Raw genomic sequence first — 21020 nt, 5'->3', positions numbered from 1 at the left:
GTGTAACAGAGCTGCTGATTGTCACTTAGTCCAAAAGATTGAGTCTATGATATAAAATCAACACCAACAGTTTTTACAGCACAGTGCTTTTTCAAAGTAGTCCAGTCATCTGAATTTGGTAAAGTAGACCTACTTCATTAATACATACTTTAGGATTCCTTAGAGCTACTGTGACACAGTTAAAATCCAGGGGTTATTTCATAAAGACGTATTTATCTACTTTCCAAACCAACATGCCACCACCAGAATTCAAGAAGCGTCCTGGAGAAATTTTAACCGTGTAAGTGACCTCAGAATCTTCAGTCTCCAGTATGGATTCTTCATTAGATCAGACAACGGCTTCACATCTGAATTCTGCAGGTTGTTGAGACTCAGGTCCAGTTCTCTGAGGAGGGACAGGTTGGACTTCAAAGCTGAGACCAGAGAATTACAGCTGATCTCGGACAGAGTGCTGGAGATTAGTCTGAAAAATAATAAAAACTCATAAATGAATTTGGGCTTAATTTGTAGTTCAAACAAATGTGCTGAGGTGTTAATGTTACTATTTAAGAAACTAATATTTTTTTCTTCTGTTATTGTGGATCATCATAATATCAGTCTTCTATACACATCATCCAAATGTCACTACAACATTCAAACACCTTTTATGTCAGCAATGATCAATAAATTCATTACATCCCTTCCTAGTCGTCATCTGCACACAAAAACTAGCAGATGCATCAGAATACCTAAATTCCTGCAGGACATTCACTTAATGTATTGTTTCCTTGTTGTCAGTAACAGGTTCTCCTGCATTAGTCAAAACTTAACATTCATAAAACAGCCCCAGGATCAAGTTTGCTGCTATGGAACAGAACAATCTGGAAATCATGCTGAGCAATGAATGAACACACAATGTTCAGTGCCAGGGCTCCCAGAGCTAATGAACTGCTTTTTATCCAAAACAATGTTACTACTCATTCACATCAGTGAACATTGTGACAACTGCCATGTAAAGTGCTTGTTTTGTGCCTGCCCCAGAGGTCTTTGCTGGTGCAGTTGGTTTCTGGAAACTAGGAACGACTTGGGACAAAACTGTGACCTAAGGTGGTTCATGTGGACTGTCCATGTGTCCATGTGTTCTGATCTTAAGCTCAATCTTATGAGAAATTATGGGTTAAAAATTTGATCTACCACAGTATCAGTTAGAGAACTGACCTCAGAGTCTCCAGTCTACAGTGTGGACTCTCCAGAAAACCACACAGCAGCTTCACTCCTGAATCCTGGAGCTCATTGTAGCTCAGCTCCAGTTCTCTCAGATGGGAGGGGTTGGACTTCAGAGCTGAGACCAGAGAATCACAGCTGATCTCTGACAACCTGCAACGCCTTAGTCTGAATTAATAGAAGAAAAAAAGAATGTGTTAACCAGCACATTTCAATAACTTTTCCCCACTTTCTTCTGTGAAATGATCATCCAAAACATTATTTCCACCTAGTGGATTTAATATAAAAAGTATGATGAACTAATCAATGCTGATGTATCATTATGTTTTAATCACTTGTCAGAACATGAAGTAGTTAAAATCAGCTCCACCTTTACCAACAGTGACCTTTGACCCTTAGTTTTTATTAATTACTCTACATGTTTTGCCATTATAACTATAATCAACACTGTTTAAAATACACTGTTTTCTTAGTGCAGTACTTGTACTTTCTTTTACTTTTGTACTTTAAGCAAAATGTACATAATCAGAAGAGTACTTCTACTACAGTAAAATATTTTAAGTGATACTTATGGTGGAGAATGTTTTAGGCCAATACTCGCACTTTTACTTGAGTATAATTTGTGTAAATGGTATATGCTCTGCTTAGATAGCACTTTTATCCAAAGCACTTTACAATACCGCTTCTCCTTCACCACATCACATTCATGACATTATTAGGACAAGTAGTGTTAAAGTTATGGCTGATTGGTGTATAGTAGCTTAAATAAAACATGTTTAATACAACCAGACACGTCAATAAGACATTTACAGAATAAGCATATGTGTAGCATTTAATGAGATGATTATGATGGAAATAAACTGAAGTAAACATTTATATATTCTCCTGAACATTGACATGTACATTTTTAGAAAGCGGCAAAGTCAGGTTCTAAACAAAGGATATTTGCAATGAAATATGACTTTGATTTATCAGCGATCTAAGGGAACATTAACAGAGGAGGACTTTTCCTGACTGAACCACAATGAACATCTCCACTAACACGTCGGTAAACGCTATGCTTCCTGACAAAGCTTCCTGCTGGTTTTGTAGTGGAAAGATTTGTGCAGTAGCAGCAGCAAAGGTTTATTTTGCTTCAGCAGTTATTTAAGACTGACTGGTGTGGAATATCTTCGAGCTGCAAAAGCCACAGGTCAATCATCTGTTTTAATTCTACTTGATCTATCATCAGCCTTTGACACTGTGAACCATCAGATACTCTTGTCCACACTCTCTGACTTGGGCATCTCTGGATCAGCTCTAGACTGGCTTTGTTCTTACCTATCAGGACGAAGCTTCAAGGTATCCTGGAGGGGGCATCTTTCTAACTCTCATAGCCTCTGTACCAGTGTGCCGCAGGGCTCAGTTCTTGGTCCTCTCCTCTTTTCTATCTATACTTCATCCCTAGGTGCCATCATTCACTCACATGGTCTTTCCTATCACTGCTACGCTGATGACACACAGCTCTTCCCGTCCTTTCCACCGAACGACTCCACTGTCTCATCGCACATTTCTGCCTGTCTCTCAGACATCTCAGCCTGGATGAGTGAGAGACACCTTCAACTCAACCTCTCCAAGACCGAAGTCCTTGTCTTCCCAGCCAGACCTTTGATGCAACACAACATCAGCATCAACATTGGATCTACAGTGATTGTCCCCACTAATTCCGCCAAAAATCTGGGGGTCATCATCGACAACCAACTGAGCTTTAAGGACCACATGTCCTCAGTCTCTAGGGCTTGCAGATTTGCTCTTTACAACATCAGGAACATCAAACCCTACATCACTGAATATACAACCCAACTCATTGTACAGGCACTGGTCACATCTCGTCTTGATTACTGCAACGCTTTGTTGATGGGGTTACCGATATCCACAATCAAACCCTTGCAGATAATCCAAAATGCAGTGGCTCGCCTCATTTTTAATCAGCCAAAAAAGACCCATGTCACACCACTTTTTAGATCTCTACACTTCCTGTAGCTGCTCGCATCAGGTTCAAAGCTCTGTCTCTTGCTTACAGGGTGGTTAACTCGACAGCTTCCGCTTACCTCAACTCACTCATTCAAGTCTACAATCCTTCTCGCCCGCTGCGATCTGCCAACGAACGACGTCTGGTGGTCCCAGCACCGCACAGAAGATACCAAGCAAAACTGTTTAGCGCAATAATCCCACGATGGTGGAACGAGCTACCAAACGCTGCACACTCAGCTGATTCTCTCCCAATATTCAAAAAACTGCGGAAAACTGAACTCTTCCGCATCTTCCTATGCACTTAAATCTCTTAAAAAAAAAAAAAAAAACTTTCTGCTCTCTTGCACTTGTATCTCGTGAACTCTGAACACTTTTCTGACAGGACTTTGCTTTGATGTTTTCTCCTTGACTTAGATTTTTGCTGCCTTGTACCTCACTTGTAAGTCGCTTTGGATAAAAGCGTCTGCTAAATGACTAAATGTAAATGTAAATGTTAACACAGTCCCAATAACGACATAAGTGACCAGTGAAGTGTAAAATAAGGCTGATGTCTGAAAATACTCCAACAGAGAAGGTAACTTAAAACCACAGCAGTTTACCTTGAAGTTACAAACACTGATGAGCTGTTAAGAAACACAGGTTCACACAGTTTGGTATGTACTCGAAGTCAGGCAGGCAGTAAAATAAGTGCCTTGAGACACTTCAAACATTTGGTAAACTTATTAACCTTATTAACCAGTGGTTTATTTTTATATTATGATATTAGAATTATTATTATAATACAGTAAAGATATACACGTTTAAACTGTGTAGCTCAAACTTTAAAGAAAGTATATGGATAAGTATAAATACAGCCTTAGGTCTGTAAATTAGTGTCAGCACAAGTTTCACATCATATTAATCTCAGCACAACTAAAACATGGTGTCTGACCTCAGAGCCTCCAGTCTACAGTGTGGACTCTCCAGAAAACCACACAGCAGCTTCACTCCTGAATCCTGCAGCTTATTGGAGCTCAGGTCCAGTTCTCTCAGATGGGAGGGGTTGGACTTCAGAGCTGAGACCAGAGAATCACAGCTGATCTCTGACAAACTGCAGTAACTCAATCTGAATCAAGAAAAGACAGAGTGAGTTAAGAGTGAATTGTCCATTGTGGTTTTTCCTATAACAGTTTTAAATCTCTAGCTCAACAGAGCTTGTCCACTGTTAATGGATCACTGTTTCACTATTACGATGCCATTACACCAACAGTGTGGGCCAGTATGATATCAGCCTTAAACCTGAACATTTTGTCACCACAGCTTTTACATTATTTTTTAACCACACAACTAAAAGATGGTGTCTGACCTCAGAGTCTCCAGTCTACAATGTGGACTCTCCAGAAAACCACACAGCAGCTTTACTCCTGAATCCTGCAGGTTGTTCCAGCTCAGGTCCAGTTTTCTCAGATGGGAGGGGTTAGACTTCAGAGCTGAGACCAGTGAATCACAGCTGATCTCTGACATAACACACCAAGTCAATCTAATGAAACAACAACAACAAATACAGTCATATTCAAACCAGATCTCTTCAAGCTAAGACTGTGTTACTGTATCCTGAAAGGTGACACTGAGTGGACTTTGTCCTTGTTTTATTGTGGATCATCATAATTTCAGTCTTCTACAGACATCATCCAAATGTCAGCACAACATTGATACACCTATTCATGTCAGCACTGATTCAGAACATGATCCAAACCTACACTGAGGATTTAAAGAAAAGATAAATATCAAATTAGACACAATATATTTTACTTATTTTACTGAAAAAAAATCTACTTCAAATATGTTGCCAAATGCAATACAGACAAGATGAAAAGCACAAAAAAGCAACTACAGAAAATGTGTTGTAAGTTTATCTTTGAATGGCTTCATTTGAAACCCACCTCAAACAAAAGATTTGTTTGTTTGAAGCAGATATGAAGGTAGAATGGGAGGTAGAGCCTTTAGCTATCAAGCTCCTCTCCTGTGGAACCAGCTCCCAGTTCAGATTCGGGAAGCAGACACCCTCTCTACTTTTAAGTCTAGGCTTAAAACCTCACTCTTAAATAAAGCATATAGTTACTTATAGTTATGCTGCTATAGGCTTAGACTGCTGGGGGACCCACCCCCCAATGCACTGAGCTCCTTTCCTCCTCTTGACCATCTCTCTCCTCCTCTCACCCCGCAATTGTCACCACTGTATGTCATTAACTCTGTGTGTTCTCTCCCGTACTTGTCTTTGTCCTTCTCTGTCCCCCTCTCTCTGTCCCTTTCTGCAGGTGTCCCCGGCTTTGAAGCTGTGTGTCTTCCAGTGTGCAGCTACTGGTCCTACCAACCTGCCCAATGTTTTGTTGTTGCTTTTGTTGCTCTTTTTCTTTTCTGTCTTCACTTTCCACTTACCCCAACCGGTCAAGGCAGATGGTCGTCCACCCTGAGCCTGGTTCTGCTGGAGGTTTCTTCCGTTAAAGGGAGTTTTTCCTCTCCACTGTTGCCTATGGCTTGTTCAAGGGGGAATTGTTGGGTTCTCTTTATATATCTTTATAATCTTGACTTTATTCTGTAAAGTGCCCTGAGATGACTTTGTTGTGAATTGACGCTATATAAATAAAGTTGAATTGAATTGAATTGAATTGATATAAACTCGAGTACAATATGATAGCTATTAGTGAGCTCACCTTAGAGCTTCCAGTTTGCAGGTTGGACTCTGCAGTCCAGCAGACAGCAGCTTCACTCCTGAGTCCAGCAGCTCATTTTGACTAAGGTCCAGTTCTCTCAGATATGAGGGGTTGGACTTCAGAGCCGATGAAACAACTTCACAGTGAGTCTCAGAGAGTCCACAGTCATGAAGTCTATGATCACAGATTAAAGTAAATCTGTTACTGTAAAAACAGTACATTTTTATTAAATACAAATTTCATACATGTTTCCCATAAAGCTTTTGAATCACATTTGCTCTGTACACTAGACTGAATTTAAACTTAACATGTGTACAGGTATTCAAATCAATACTCCCTGCAACCTCACACAGGAGCTGAGCTGTGATTAGCTAGCTCGGCACATTTTTTTGTTTTTTGTGTTCTTTTAATTTAAAAACCCACATGTGTCCTGTCACCAAGATTTGTTGTTTTATGGTAAGACTGTGAAATCTGTTGTATAATATATGTATCCCACTCAATTGAAAAATATTTACATGTGGAAGCTTGACATTCGGAAATTACTGTTCAAACATTAAACAAGCCAACTGAAATTCTTTTTTTTTTTTTTTTTTTTTGTGTATGAGGAAGTTGAACTAATTTGTTTAAAGAGCTCAGCTACAAACCTACACTAATAGTGTTAATCTTCAAAACTGGACTTACTGAGCCTTTCTGCAGTTTCTTACAGCAGTGATCAGTCTCTGCCGTCCATACAGTGTTGTGTTATACTTCTTTAGGTCCAACTCATCCAGAACTTCCTCTGACATCTGCAGCATGTAGGCCAGAGCTGAGCAGTGGATCTCAGAGAGTTTCTTCTCTGATTTGTTCTCTGACTTCAGGAACTCTTGGATCTCCTGATGTACTGAGTGGTCCTTCATCTCCATCAGACAGTGGAAGATGTTGATGCTTCTGTCGGGAGAGATTTTTGATACATTTATCTCTTTCAGATTGTTTGAAGCTCTATGGATGATGTTTGAACTGTTGTCAGTCTGACATAATAGACCTCCTAAGAGATTTTGACAGGACAAAGAGACACCGTGAAGAAAGCGAACAAACAGGTCCAGGTGGCCATTTCTACTTTCAAAGGATTTTACCAAGGCTCGCCTCAAAAGGACTTCCAGAGATGAATCACTGTATTTTTTCCCCAAGAAAAGTTTTAGTATCTCTGTCTTCTTGTTCGTGTAACAGTGGAAGATGTAAACTGCAGCCAGAAACTCCTGGATGCTCAGATGAACAAAGCAGTAGACTGTTTTCTGGAAGATCACACTCTCTCTTTTGAAGATCTCTGTACAAACTCCTGAGTAAACCAAGGCCTCTGTGACATCAAGACCACACTGCTCCAGGTCTTCTTGGTAGAACATGATGTTTCCTTTTTCCAGATGTTCAAATGCCAGCCTCCCCAGCTTTACAAGAACTTCCCTGTCAGCCTCCGTCAGCTCCTGTGGACTGGTCTCATGTCCCTCATCATACATGTTCTTCTTCCTCTTGGTCTGAACCAGCAGGAAGTGTGAGTACATGTCAGTCAGGGTCTTGGGCAGCTCCCCTCTCTGCTCTGTAGTCAACATGTGCTCCAGAACTGTAGCAGTGATCCAGCAGAAGACTGGGATGTGACACATGATGTGGAGGCTCCTGGATGTCTTGATGTGGGAGATGATTCTGCTGGACAGCTCTTCATCACTGAACCTCCTCCTGAAGTACTCGTCCTTCTGGGCGTCAGTGAAGCCTCGTACTTCTGTTACCCTGTCCACACATGTAGGAGGGATCCGATTGGCTGCCGCAGGTCTGGAAGTTATCCAGACCAGAGCCGAGGGAAGCAGATTCCCCTTGATGAGGTTTGTCAACAGCACGTCAACTGATGACTTCTGTGTGACATCAGACACAACCTCACTGTTGTTGAAATCCAGTGAACGTCTGCTTTCATCCAGGCCGTCAAAGATGAACAAAAGTTTACAGACAGCCAGCTGCTCTGCTGTGACCTTCTGTAATGTTGGATGGAAAACATGGAGCAGCGTGAGAAGACTGTACTGCTCATCTTTGATCAAGTTCAGCTCCCTGAACGAAAGAACAACCAGGACACTGACATCTTGGTTTTCCAAGTCCTCTGCCCAGTCAAGACTGAACTTCTGCACTGAGAAGGTTTTTCCAGCACCAGCGACGCCGTTGGTCAGAACCACTCTGATGTGTCTCTGTTGGTCAGGTAACGCTTTAAAGATGTCGTGGACCTTGATTGGAGTGTCATGGAGGGTCTTCATCTTGGAAGCTGTCTCAAGCTGCCTCACCTCATGTTGGGTATTAACCTCTTCACTCTGTCCCTCTGTGATGTAGAGCTCAGTGTAGATCCTGTTGAGGAGGGTTCCACTTCCTGTTTCATCACTTCCTTCAGTCACACATTCACATCTCCTCCTCAGACTGATCTTATGTTCATCTAAAACCTCCTGCAGACCAACATCTGCTGAAAGACAAGAAACTATGTGAGGATAAAAAAACAGAATCTGTTTTGTTCTTTGTGTTAGCAACACAAAGACATTTAATAATCTGATATTTATAATAATGAAAACAAAATATTAATATATAATTAATATAATATACAATAAGTCTATACAAACCAAGTCTGTGAAGTGTTTCAGAATATCTCACATTAAAAGTGCTTAGTCTTACTTTGTACAGTTCTGGATCTTTTTCCACACTGTGGACAGGAGGAGTCTCCTGAAGAACCAGACTGGTCCCAGTATGAGCTGATACACTGTCTGCAGAACCAGTGTCCACAGCTGGTAGAGACTGGATCTTTCAGGATGTTCTGACACAAAGCACAGCAGGACAGCTGCTCCTCTTCTAAACTCCTCTTCCTTTTTCTGTAAAAACAAATTAACTAATAAACTGATTTACAAAAAAATCATGATAGAACATATAAAACTAGTTGCAGTACTTTTATGCTGTATACTGAATATTTTTCACAAGATCATATCCAGTTCTTTTTAAATGATGTTGCAGCAGCTTCAGCATTGAGGCAGCGACTAAGGCTCCTAATCAGCATGTTTTTGTTGATAGACATTTCCCTGTTCTGCCTTTAAGCTCAGAGCCACAGTTTAGTTGTTTAGTGACAGATACAAGAAATATTTTGGAAGGTACTACTGAACACTGCATACCAGGAACCTCTGACAAGACCTGTCTTGTTGGAGATACTCTCACTCAGCCCATTGATCCATACATTAATATCACAGCCACATTAATATTTCAGAGTGCTCAGACTCTCACTTACTGAATCACCTTAAACCAGGCTCAGCCTTTAGAACAGACAAAGCTTCTTACTTTATGATTGATCGTCCACACTCATGTCTGAAAAGAAGAGCATGCTCTTTGGACTGGTCACTCCTCACAGACTGACAGCTGAATACTGAAGACTCTGGCCTCTTTCTTTCATTCTGGTCGCTGAAAGCACAAAGATCACTTTAGGCTAACTATAATAAGTTATTATGCTCTATATTGCTAAGCAGCTATGTTGTTCTCTCTTTACTCAATTTAATGCCTGAGTGACTCTGGACTGTTTTAGATGAAATGCTTAAAGGGAAGGCAGAAAACAAAATACACACATCAACACAGAATGTGTGAGGATTCATGGTCATTCTGACCTTTTACATGTATTTGTCTTACTGTTACTTGTGTGCACATATGCATCCAGTCATAATCCAGATACTGCAGAGACTATATGTTAAAGACACATTTCTTCTCAACAAATGTTGAATATCTTCATTGTGATCTGAAGTGAATCTAATCTAACGGAGTAGCATTTTGACATTTAGCTCATTAAATAATGTTCATCAGGTCTTTTACTTTGTGTCTGAGGGTCCAGGTTCAGGACTGAAGTAAGGGGGTGTCTGTTTGGACCAGTCACTCCTCATGGACAGACAGCTAAATACAGGAGACTGTGATCTCTGTCTGTGGTCCTGACGTCTGAAAACATAGGCATCTTTTTTAATAACATTATGAGGATCGCTTTTTAATATTCAAATGACAAAATAACTTAGGGAAATCCTGACATGCAAACTGCTGTTTAGAAGTTCAAATTTCACATCTCTTCTCTTACTTTGTGCGTGAGAGTCCAGGTTTGTTACTAAATGCTGGAAGTTCACGTCTAGACAAGTCACTCTTCGTAGACAGACAGGTGGGTCCTGCAGACTCTGGTCTGTGCTCGTCTTCCTCCATCTGCTGGACTTCAGTCAGTCTGAGTGACAAACCATTAACACTGACTGTGAGACCAGGAGAATTTAGAGAAACAAAACACAGCTACACATTACTTAGTAACCGGAAGTGTTAGTATTTGTTTCTTTTGCATTTTACAGGGAGAAAACTAACACAAAGTAAATAAAGTTTTGTAACACTCACGCTGCCTCAGCTTTTCTGTTTCCCGCCTTCTGCTCTGCCCCGTTCACTCAAAATGGAGACTGTCACTACACAACTTCCAATGTGGCTCCTCCCATTTCCTGGAAATGTCGTACATGTTTGTTTGTGTGTATGTGTGTGTATGTGTGTGTATATGTGTGCGTGTGCGTGTGTATGAGCTGAACTTGTTAATATGTCTATGGGCAAAAACAAGTTTTTTTTTTTTCAGAATGTTTTATGATTTAATTTCAAAGGCACTACTTGGAAAACACTCACACCACTATAGTTCATACAACACATGGTGCTGTACAAAGGTGAAGTGTATTATTATTATTACTAAGTACTTAGGAAACTTGCCATGAATTTGTTAAATAATTTTGAAACTGCAGTAGATCATAGTAAATTTAATTTGACCCCCTTAGATAACATCAGCGTCATTCAAGGCTCTCACACATGCTGGCATGATGACAGTTTATAGCGAATGAAGCTATGTCTGGGGATCCTATATCCTCTTCCAGACAGAAACACACTGTTGTCTGTTGGAGTCTCAGCTCATTGTTGATGCAGCAGCTCCACCTGTTGTCCAAAGCTACTAACTAGCAGCTGAAGTGTTTAAATCCCATCTCAGACATCATCATGTTCACTGCTGTGTGTGTCTTGTTGTTGCTGTCTGACACACACTCATGTTCCTGCAGCTACAGCTCACTGAAAAAACACTACAACACTCTGGCCCAGTCCTGTTGGATTCTGAATCACATATCTCGACTTATTCTGGGTCTGATGCTCTCAGAGAAGTCACTGATTTTATGGCGGAAACACAAAAAAGTGGATTCTTTACTCAAACTTCTAGTCAGTGGCTGACTTGTGGACCATTGTCTCTAACACTGGCAGCAAGACGTCACTCTGACTTTTCCAGCAGCCTTTGAAGCCCCTTTAGCTCTGCTGTTATCACAGTGGAGGAGAAACCCACTGAGCTGAGATAGTGGGCTCCTGTTCATAGTGGAGTCATTCTGAGACAGTGTCCTTAAAACCCAGCTTTGTTTGGAGTTAAACTGGATCAGACATGATCCATAAATACCGTTGTGATTTTTGCAAACAGCAGAACAGCAGAACAGCAGGTTATGCAATAAGTACTGAAACATTGAACAGTTGGACATATTGCATTTTAGGTGCATTCTGAAATTTCACCCAAAAGTCAAATATCTCTAACTTTTGTGAGTAGTGTATTTCATTATGCAGGTTGTTTACATTTACATTTAGTCATTTAACAGACGCTTTTATCCAAAGCGACTTACAATTGAAGTCCAAGGCAGCAAAAATCGGAGTCAAGGAGAAAACATCACAGCAAAGTCCTATCAGAAAAGTGTTCAAAGTTTACGAGATGCAAGTGGGAGAGCAGAAAGGAAGGTTTTTTGTTTTTTTTTTTAAGATAGATTTAAGTGCAGAGGAAGAGTAAAAGAAGAAGAGTTCTGTTTTCAGCTGTTTTTTGAATATTGGGAGTGAGTTTGCTCAGTCTGCAGAGTTTGGTAGCTCATTCCACCATCTTGGGATCATTGAGCTGAAAAGTTTTGTTTGGTGTCTTCTGTGCGGTGCTGGGACCACCAGATGTCGTTCGTTGGCAGACCGCAGCGGGCGGGAAGGATTGTAGACCTGAATGAGTGAGTTGAGGTCAGCAGGAGCTGTTGAGTTAACCACCCTGTGAGCAAGAGACAGAGATTTGAACCTGATGCGAGCAGCTAGAGGAAGCCAGTGTAGAGATCTAAAGAGTGGTGTGACATGGGTCTTTTTTGGCTGATTAAAAATGAGGTGAGCTGCTGCATTTTGGATCATCTGCAAGGATTTGATTGTGGATATTGGTAACTCCATCAACAAAAGCGTTGCAGTAATCAAGACGAGATGTGACCAGCGCGTGTACAATGAGTTGGGTTGTATATTCCATGATGTAGGGTCTGATCTTCCTGATGTTGTATAGGGAAAATCTGCCCTAGAGAGTCATCGATGATGACCTCCAGATTTTGAGCTGAGCCCTGTGGCACACTCGTAGAGAGGCTATGAGAGTGAAAAAGATGTCCCTGCCTAATACCTTGAAGGTTTGTCCCAATAGGTAAGAACGAAGCCAGTCTAGGGCTGATCCAGAGATGCCTAAGTCAGAGAGTGTGGACAAGAGGATCTGATGGTTCACAGTGTCAAAGGCTGATGATAGATCGAGCAGAATTAAGACGAAAGACTGACCTGTGGCTTTTGTAGCTCGAAGAGATTCCATGATAGTCAGGAATGCCGTTTCTGTGGAGTGACCCCTCTTGAAGCCAGACTGGTTGACATCGAGGAAGTTGTTTTGGAAAACAACTTGAAGTCTGAGAGTTGATTGAAGACTGCTCATTCCATTGTCTTGGCCAGAAAAGATAGGAGGGAGACAGGTCTGTAGTTCTCCACTACAGAGGGATCAAGAGAAGGCTTCTTGAGCAGTGGGGTAATCAAGGCCTGTTTGAAAGAGGTTGGAAAAGTCCCTGTTGTGAGAGATGTGTTGATGACTTATGTAATAGCTGGCATTAGAGCGGGTGCAACTGCTTGAAGAAGAGTGGAAGGGATTGGATCCAGAGAGCAGGTGGTCGGATGGTTAGAGAGGAGGAGGGTGGATACGTCATCCCCAAAGTTAGACGGATGTCATCATCTGGAGGAGAGAACTGTGAGCTGATGGCTGCCACCTTGTTGGTAAAAAGTTGGCAAAGTCGTCCACATTGAGAGAGGTAGATGTCGGAGGTGAAGGAGGGTGGATGAGTGATTTGAAAGTGGAGAACAGCTTTCTGGTGTCTGAGGTGTTGCTGAGCTTCTCCTGGTACTAATCAATCTTTGCCCTGGTGACACTGTGAGAAAAAGGTCAAAGCAGATCCTGATACTCAGCAAGGGCAGATGGAGTTTTGCGCCACTTCCTCTCAGCACTCCTGAGTGTGGTGCATTGCTCACGGGTCCAGTCAGTGAGCCACGGATTAGAAGCTGAGGGACGAGTGAGTCTCGAAGACATGGGATAGAGACAATCCAGACACGATGAAAATGTATTGCAGAGGCTGTCTGTGGCTGCATCTGCATCTTTAAAAAAAAACAAAAAAAAAAAACCTTTCTGCTCTTTCTTGCACTTGCATCTCGTGAACTGTGAACACTTTTCTGATAGGACTTTGCTTTGATGTTTTCTCCGTGACTTAGATTTTTGCTGCCTTGTACCTCACTTGTAAGTCGCTTTGGATAAAAGCGTCTGTTAAATAACTTAATTTAAATGTAAATGCATCGAGGATGGAGAGGTCCTGTGTTGGGTGCAGAATTGCGGAAACCAACGAGGAGAATCGATCCGGGTTGAGAGACCTGAAGTTACGACAGAATGTTACAAGTGTGGTGGGAGACTGTGAAGGTCTAGGGATCAAGACTGTGAGTTGAATGAAGAAATGATCCGATACATGCAGAGGAGTGACCAAGATGTTGTCTGTGGTGCAGTTCCGGGTGAGAATGAGGTCGAGGTTGTTGCCAGCTTTGTGGGTCGGAGGAGTGGAGACCAGACTCAGGTCAAACGTGTATAGAAGAGCAAACACATTAGCCACCTGTGGTTTGTCCAGGTGAATGTTCAGGTCTCCCATGACGATGAGAGGAGTGCCATCTTCCAGGAAGTGGGACAGCAACATGTCCAGTTCATCGCAGAAGTTCCCCAGCTGGCCTGATGGTCGATATATCACAATCCCCTGGACTGCAATCGGTGCTGTGATCCTAACCGCATGATATTCCAGAGATGACAGATTGTTGAGTGGTGCTGTCGGGAAAAAACTTCCAGGTATCATTAATGAGAAGTCCAGTTCCACCCCCCTCTCGACCTGATGAGCGAGGAGTATGAGAGAATGAAAAATTGGTGGAGAGTGCAGCTGTGGTGGCCGTGTTCTGTGGCATGATCCAGGTTTCTGTAAGTGCAAGCAGGTGAACAGCCGACTGTGTAGCAAAAGCTGGAATGAAGTTGGCCTTGTTTACTGCAGACTGGCAGTTCCACAGGGCAAGAGAAAAAGAGGCTGGTGGCAAAGTGGTCTGGGTGAGAGTGCGCTGGTGAGAAACATGTCATCTTCTAGCAGGACACCATGTCCTGCGTCTGCGGAGGAGAACAGGGATCTGCTGAAAACACATAGTATAACAAAGAAAAGGGCTTTCTGGAGTAGAAAGGGTTAATGTGAAGCAAAGTAGAGAAACAGAAATAAAAGAAAATAGAAATGAACTACCTAATGTCCTCGCTCGGTGGACTCGTGCAGGTAGACTCGCTCGTCTTTACACCGTCGGTCTTCACACAAGGAGGCTGAACACAAGGGCTGACGCTCCAGCCCAACAGGTGTTTATATATGTTCTTAATTGGCTTAAACTGCACCCTTGTTGAAACCAACCTAATTTGTGCCTTTGTTAGGTCAAAGGTGTGAATGCTTGGTGATCACTACGCTGAAGCTTCCACCAATAATAGACCTAATATTCACTTCACCAGAAGAGCAAAACTTTCTACCTACAGTTCTTAAGTCTATTAAAAACAGACTAAATCAGCAGACTCAAGAAAAATGACAGAAACTCAGCTACCTCTGAAACCAACAAACAAATTTCAAACAGTACTTACTTGTTGAGTTTATCTCCTGTCCTAGTTTGGTGCTTGTCCTGTTGTTATCTTATTTATCTTGTTTTATTTATTTTTCTGTAAGATTTTTTTATTCTAACTTCTATTTTAATTATTTGGTTTTACTTGACATTTACATGGAAAATTTCAACCAAAAGTCTTGTGTTGGGCAAGAAAAAAATTCAAAAACTATATTTTGCATGCATGCAAGCATCACGCCATTTGGAATTTATTATAAAGAGCTACAGGAAAAGTAGAGGAATAGTCATATATGTGGGGTTTGAAATGTTCAGTTGATCAAGGATTATGTTCTTGAGTGAGTGAGTGGGAACTTCAAACTTCATTTCTACACTCAAGGACTAGAAAAGGTGAAACAAGTGTTTGGGATTGTGTCTGGATGAAAGGCTTACATGGAATCTGCATGTTCACAACGTTCTGGATAAAGGTCAAAAAGTGTTTCATGTAAATGAGGTGTTTAGGAGGAAGTGACTGGCGACCAGACAGAATTGTGCTGAAGACTATTTATACTGGACTAACAAGATCCATATTAGATTGTGGGTGTGTGGTGTTTGGATCAGCAGCAGATATTGTTCTCAAAAGGATCCATTCTATTCAATATCAGGCATTACAACTATGTACAGGAGCATTGAGGACAAACCCAGAGACAACACTACAGGTGGAAATGGGAGAAATGCCAATAGAAATGAGAAGAACACAACTTTCAGTGAACTACTGGGTGAAAGAGACATAGTCAAAGTTGTCCTACAAAGGACACCTTTGTACTTTGTACTTTGGACTTACATAGCATACAGACCTACACTGAGAACTATTACAGTCACATTAAGATCTACACAGATGCATCAAAGGACTCGGGGAACAAAATCAGGGCAGAATTTGTTGTTCCACAATTTCATCTTAAAATTGGAAAAAGGCTCACTGATGGATTCTAAGTATACACAGGGAAAAAGATGGCAGTACTCTTAGCACTACAGTGGACAAAAGACACAAGACCACTAAGGACACTTGTTTGTTCACATTCAAGTTCATCTTTAACCAGTTTCCATCACACTCCCTCTGAGACAAATACAACATACATTATATAGAAGACAAAGGATGGGACTAACACCAGCACATATTGGGATAAAGGGAAATGAAGCAGCATATCAAGGACGTTCATGTCAAATACGAGTCAGCAGCAGTTTGGGGAAAATGTGTGTTACCCGTTTTTGTTTCAGTTCTTGACAGCAACTAGTTTGATAGAGAAAATATGAGTTGTTCCTTTGTCTGTATTAGATATTAATGCTATGAATTAGTCCTGATCCACACTCCTCACCAGCTGGTGGCGTGTTTGACAACCGCCAATTAACAAAAGAAGAAGAAGAAGTTACCGCGAGACTCTGTGACATCACGAGAGATTTGAGTGTAACGCGGCAGATACAAAGTGGAGAGCTGGATTTTATCAACCAGGACCAGATCGGATTAAAACGAAGAACTATTCACCAGAACCACAACACGACCGGGATGGAGGAGCAGAACCAGGACCCGGAGCACCGGAGCAATAACGCCGCCAAAAGGAGCCAAGCAGGCTCGTCCTCCGGTTCCAGCGATCAGCAGGTCAGTGTTGATGAGTTAATGGGTAAAAACGGCTTCAGAACCGGACTAAAGAGACTAGTGAAAAGTTAGTGAAAAGGAGAAAATGGCGGACCGTGTTTGTGTGTTGCGTTTAGTTTCGCCATGTTCGGAGCTGTGGACCGAGCACATGGTTGGTCACTTCCTGTCCCTTTGTCCGTGTTGGACCGTTGTTAAAGCCACTTTCTCTGTAGAAGTGCATGTGTGTGTCAGTGTGAAGAGATTAGCAGCAGCTTTGTAAGTCAGAGCTCAGGAAGTTTGTGCAACCACATCAGCAGATGTGACTTTATCTTTGTAGATAACTCACTGATTATCAGAACTAAACATTGATCTCATTGATTGATGACTAAGTCCTAAGAATAAAACTTTAACTGGGAGATTGTGAAACTGAACTGAGATCAGCTGATGGTTTTACTAGCGACGTCCTCTCACTCTGCTCAAGTGTGAACTACACAAAGACTCAGTCCTCTGTGATTTTCCATCAGTGTTACAGTGTGATGCTTCTTAAGTCATAGAAACAATCTGTGGGCTCACAGACAGACACAAACACAACAGGAAGTTTCATTGGCCCTGGCCCTCACACCCAGGCTTTTTTTAATTAGTTTTTTTAGATATTTGTCACACTCAGCTCATCAAACACAGTTTAATATTGCACAAAGATAAGCTGAGTACGTACAAAATGCAGTTTTTAAATGGTGATTTCATGTAAAACCTTTCCAAACCTGCATGGTCCTTTCTGAAAACCCTAATAACTGCTTGTTTGAGCATGAACTGCCTTTTTTAATGTTATGCTACAGCATCTTAATCTGATTTAAATCCGGAACCTAATTTTATTGTATTTGAACCAATCAGAAGTGGACTTGCTGGTGTGTTTTGGATAATTGTCCTGCTGCATAACCCAAGAGCATTTGAGCTTAAGGTCACAAACTGATGAACTCTCTCATGGACGCCAATTTTTCTCAGTCTCTTTCTTATTGTTGAATCTTAAGCACTGACATTAACTGAGGTGAGTGAGGCCTGCAGTTCTTCAAATGTTGTTCTGAGTTCCTTAATTCATAGTAATTAACAATCAGAAAACCTCTCAGTGCCAGGTCACTGGCAGAGCTGATAAACTATTTTTATTGGCTTTTCACTTGCTTGTGTGTGTGTGTGTGTGTGTGTGTATATAGTAAGAATGTGTAGACAGAGAGAGGAGACTAGCATGAACACCACAAGTATATGTTCAGGTCTGCTGATCCCAGTCATTGCTTTATTCAAGTGCAGATAAAATGCATCTGGTTGAAGTTGGAAATTCCAGCATTGTGAAATCCATAGTACATTTATAACTTTATACAGCACGTAACCAAATGAGATCTAACTCTATTTTCTTTTGTTATTTTAGAAATGGAACACATCAAAGAAGCACAAACATCATTCCTGTCAGCAATGTGGCAAAGTCTTCTCAGCATTATCAGCACTGATGATTCATCATAGAGTTCACACTGGAGAGAAACCTTATTGGTGTGATCGGTGTGGAAAAACTTTCACTTAAAGCTGCGATCTAAAACAGCACCAACGGGTTCACACTGGAGAGAAACCTTATTCGTGTGATCAGTGTGGAAAAACGTTCATTGAGAACACTGCCTTAAAAAAGCACCAGCGTGTTCATACTGGAGAGAAACCTTATTGGGGTTGATCAGTGTGGAAACACTTTCACTCAATCTTACCATTTAAAAAAACACCAACGGGTTCACACTGGAGAGAAACCTTATTGGTGTGATCAGTGTGGAAAAACTTTTGCTGAGAAAGGCAATTTAGAAAGACACAGACATGTTCACACTGGAGAGAGAAATTAATCCGAGGAAAGATGCTGAGGGTGTTAACTGTGCTAATTGTGTTAGTATGAGGAGCTACGTTCAGAGCACATTAGCTAACTCCACCCAGTCAAATGCAATAAGTGAAGCTATGAGCTAACTTTGTTTCATTTACGAGGACGTTCACCTGTATAGTGAAAATGTGGGACTTGTACAATTGATGCTGACTGGAACTGAGGTCCACAAAAACAAGTCTGCAGTGAAAATACAATCCCAGCACTGTGATAAACTGAAGCAGCAGGTTGACACAGCAGGCAACTGTTGAGGTTCAGATGATCAATAGTTTGTTTCCAAATGGTTTGTGTTGGATAATTGGATAATAATTATTGATGTGTGAACATCACTAATGCTGGAGCTGATTTGAACTTTATGTACTGACAGCAGATCATCCATAATAACACATGATTTAGTAGCTGGTTCTATTTTGGACAGAGAATCTGCATCTGCAAAATAAAGCTGTCAGATAAATGAGGAAAAGTACAATATCTGTCTGGATTCTAGTTGAGGGAAATGGAAAGTACAACAAAACTAGTTACATATAGTACTTGGTGAAGGTACTTGATTCCTGTCAAACTGGAGCTAAAGTAAAGTTGAATATCAGCTGAATCCAATCAACTCTGAATTCCACTGAATTGTATTGTTACAACTGTCTCTTTGTTCTTCTACTGAATCACATGTTTGATTCATTTCCTGACAAATAGATTTGAACACATTCCTAATAAATGAGCATTAGCTCCAGGCAGATAGGAACAGTCTGTATCACCCAGCTGTACCCATCTTAACACCACACTGAGCTTCCTCCGTTGTTTCACATCCTGACAAATTTGGAATTTTCAGCTTTTTTTAGATTTGGATCCAAAATCTTCACTGTGTTTGTGTGTTGAATAGAATCAGGAATTATTTCCAGTAAAATCAATAAAAGTCAAAAAGAAAACCCACTGTGTGCTGATTCTTCCTGTATGTATATCTACATGTACAGACCTTTAGAAATACATACACCAACATAAATATAGACAAAAACCACATGTTTAGAAAGTAAATGTAATGTAAATGTTTTTCCATCATAATGATAATGATGTTCAGATTTTGGTCTTTGTTATTGTCTCTTAAATCTCAACATTACAAATAGTAATTTTCATCATACATTTAACACTACGGAAAATAAACACTATATGTAGTCAAACCCAGATGTTAGATGAGTGGTACAGCTCTGTCAGTTATGAGATTTTTGACTTTCAAAAAGAGCTAAGAGTCTATGGTGTGAATGATGTGGAAGTGTTGCATCAGGCATGTCTGATTTATCGTGACACTTTTATCAAGTGTACAGAACTGGACTCCTTTAGCTTCACCAAACTCACATCCAGCTGCATAGGAGTGTTCAAGGCGCACTTTCTCCCCAAAGACACAGTAGCACTCACATATGAGGGTGCATACATAAAGCAGCATAAAACATATTCGAGTGTGTCCACACGGTGGCTGGAGTATGAGGCACATGAAAGGTCAGGCATGCTATGTAAACCGTGGTGAGCAGCGGCGGTGTATTTCCTAATGTCATGCAGGATGATAACGCTGACTCCAGCAGTACTGCTGACATAATGTTGGAGGACATTCGAAAACACATGCCTGTTAAACATAAGAGACATGCACAGTACATTTTAGATACCTCGTCTCGTGGACTGGTCAGGGTGAGCTTGTTGTTAATGGGAAGGTCTTGAAGGATTCGTACTTTTAAGGCTAAAAAGTATTACACAGCCTTGGGGTGCGTCTGATGACAAAAGAACTCTGGGGTGAGATACGTTTTTGCAGGTCATGGCTGCTCTCAATGTGTCCTTATCATCCATCGTCATTACAGGGATCAAAATGGGTGATTGTCAAACACCTTGTAAAATGTCTTTCAGTAAATATAATCCCGTATTAAGTCCTACCCCCAGATGTAAAAGGAAGAAAATCGTATGGACACATTTGTTATAACATGAAGATATTTTTATTATTGATTTGTTTAAATCAGTATTTGATTATTTGTATTTGTAATATGTTTTTTTCACATTTGTTTACTGTGAACTATTCCTAATATACCTGTATTTTATTCTCATCTAATAGTGTTTATACACAGACTTTGACAGACTTTCTTATGTTATCTAATACATGTATTTTGTTTTCATCACGATTTTAGACCTTTAACTATTGTCTTATAACATAAGTATGTAATGTTTGAATAAAGAGACTTTATTTACAGATCATGTTTTGTTTACTTTATTATCATCAAGAAATACAACAGTTTCAATAAAAATAATGTGGCAACACTTTATTATGGCATACAACAAATATGAAACAATCATTCACATGTGAGGTTTTGCACATTGAACACAGATTGTCTTTCTCCTTCTCTGTCCCCCTCTCTCTGTCCCTTTCTGCAGGTGTCCCCGGCTTTGAAGCTGTGTGTCTTCCAGCGTGCAGCTACTGGTCCTACCAACCTGCCTGATGTTTTGTTGTTGGTTTTTGTTGCTCTGTTCTTTTCTGTCTTTACTTTCCAGTCACCCCAACCGGTCGAGGCAGATGGTCGTCCACCCTGAGCCTGGTTCTGCTGGAGGTTTCTTCCATTAA

General features: G+C 40.9%; 1 protein-coding gene across 11 annotated transcripts in view; it reads right to left on the bottom strand.

Annotated features, from left to right (window-relative positions):
• The window catches only part of LOC137104360 (protein NLRC3-like), a 111968-nt gene extending 101544 nt beyond the window's left edge, over window positions 1-10424 (bottom strand). Inside the window, exons 1-11 of one of the 11 annotated variants that reach the window (XM_067485401.1) lie at window positions 10311-10424; window positions 10012-10149; window positions 9759-9878; window positions 9237-9356; window positions 8586-8779; window positions 6591-8394; window positions 5910-6113; window positions 4562-4735; window positions 4148-4321; window positions 1198-1371; window positions 290-463 (exon numbers count right to left, since the gene is read on the bottom strand). In XM_067485401.1, coding sequence (XP_067341502.1) covers window positions 290-463; window positions 1198-1371; window positions 4148-4321; window positions 4562-4735; window positions 5910-6113; window positions 6591-8394; window positions 8586-8779; window positions 9237-9356; window positions 9759-9878; window positions 10012-10130 — 3257 coding nt within the window. In that variant the 5' untranslated portion in view covers window positions 10131-10149; window positions 10311-10424. Of the gene's footprint in view, window positions 1-289; window positions 464-1197; window positions 1372-4147; window positions 4322-4561; window positions 4957-5634; window positions 5831-5909; window positions 6114-6590; window positions 8395-8585; window positions 8780-9236; window positions 9357-9758; window positions 9879-10011; window positions 10150-10310 lie in introns of those variants that run through there. The other 10 variants (XM_067485402.1, XM_067485408.1, XM_067485407.1 and 7 more) reach the window with 10 other exon arrangements.
• Window positions 10425-21020: the final 10596 nt, after the last annotated feature.

This window comes from Channa argus, chromosome 19, assembly GCF_033026475.1.
Source record: "Channa argus isolate prfri chromosome 19, Channa argus male v1.0, whole genome shotgun sequence".
In the NCBI taxonomy this organism is placed as follows: domain Eukaryota; kingdom Metazoa; phylum Chordata; class Actinopteri; order Anabantiformes; family Channidae; genus Channa; species Channa argus.
Note: the sequence above shows the minus strand (reverse complement) of the source record. Positions and strands in the feature narration are given on the sequence as shown.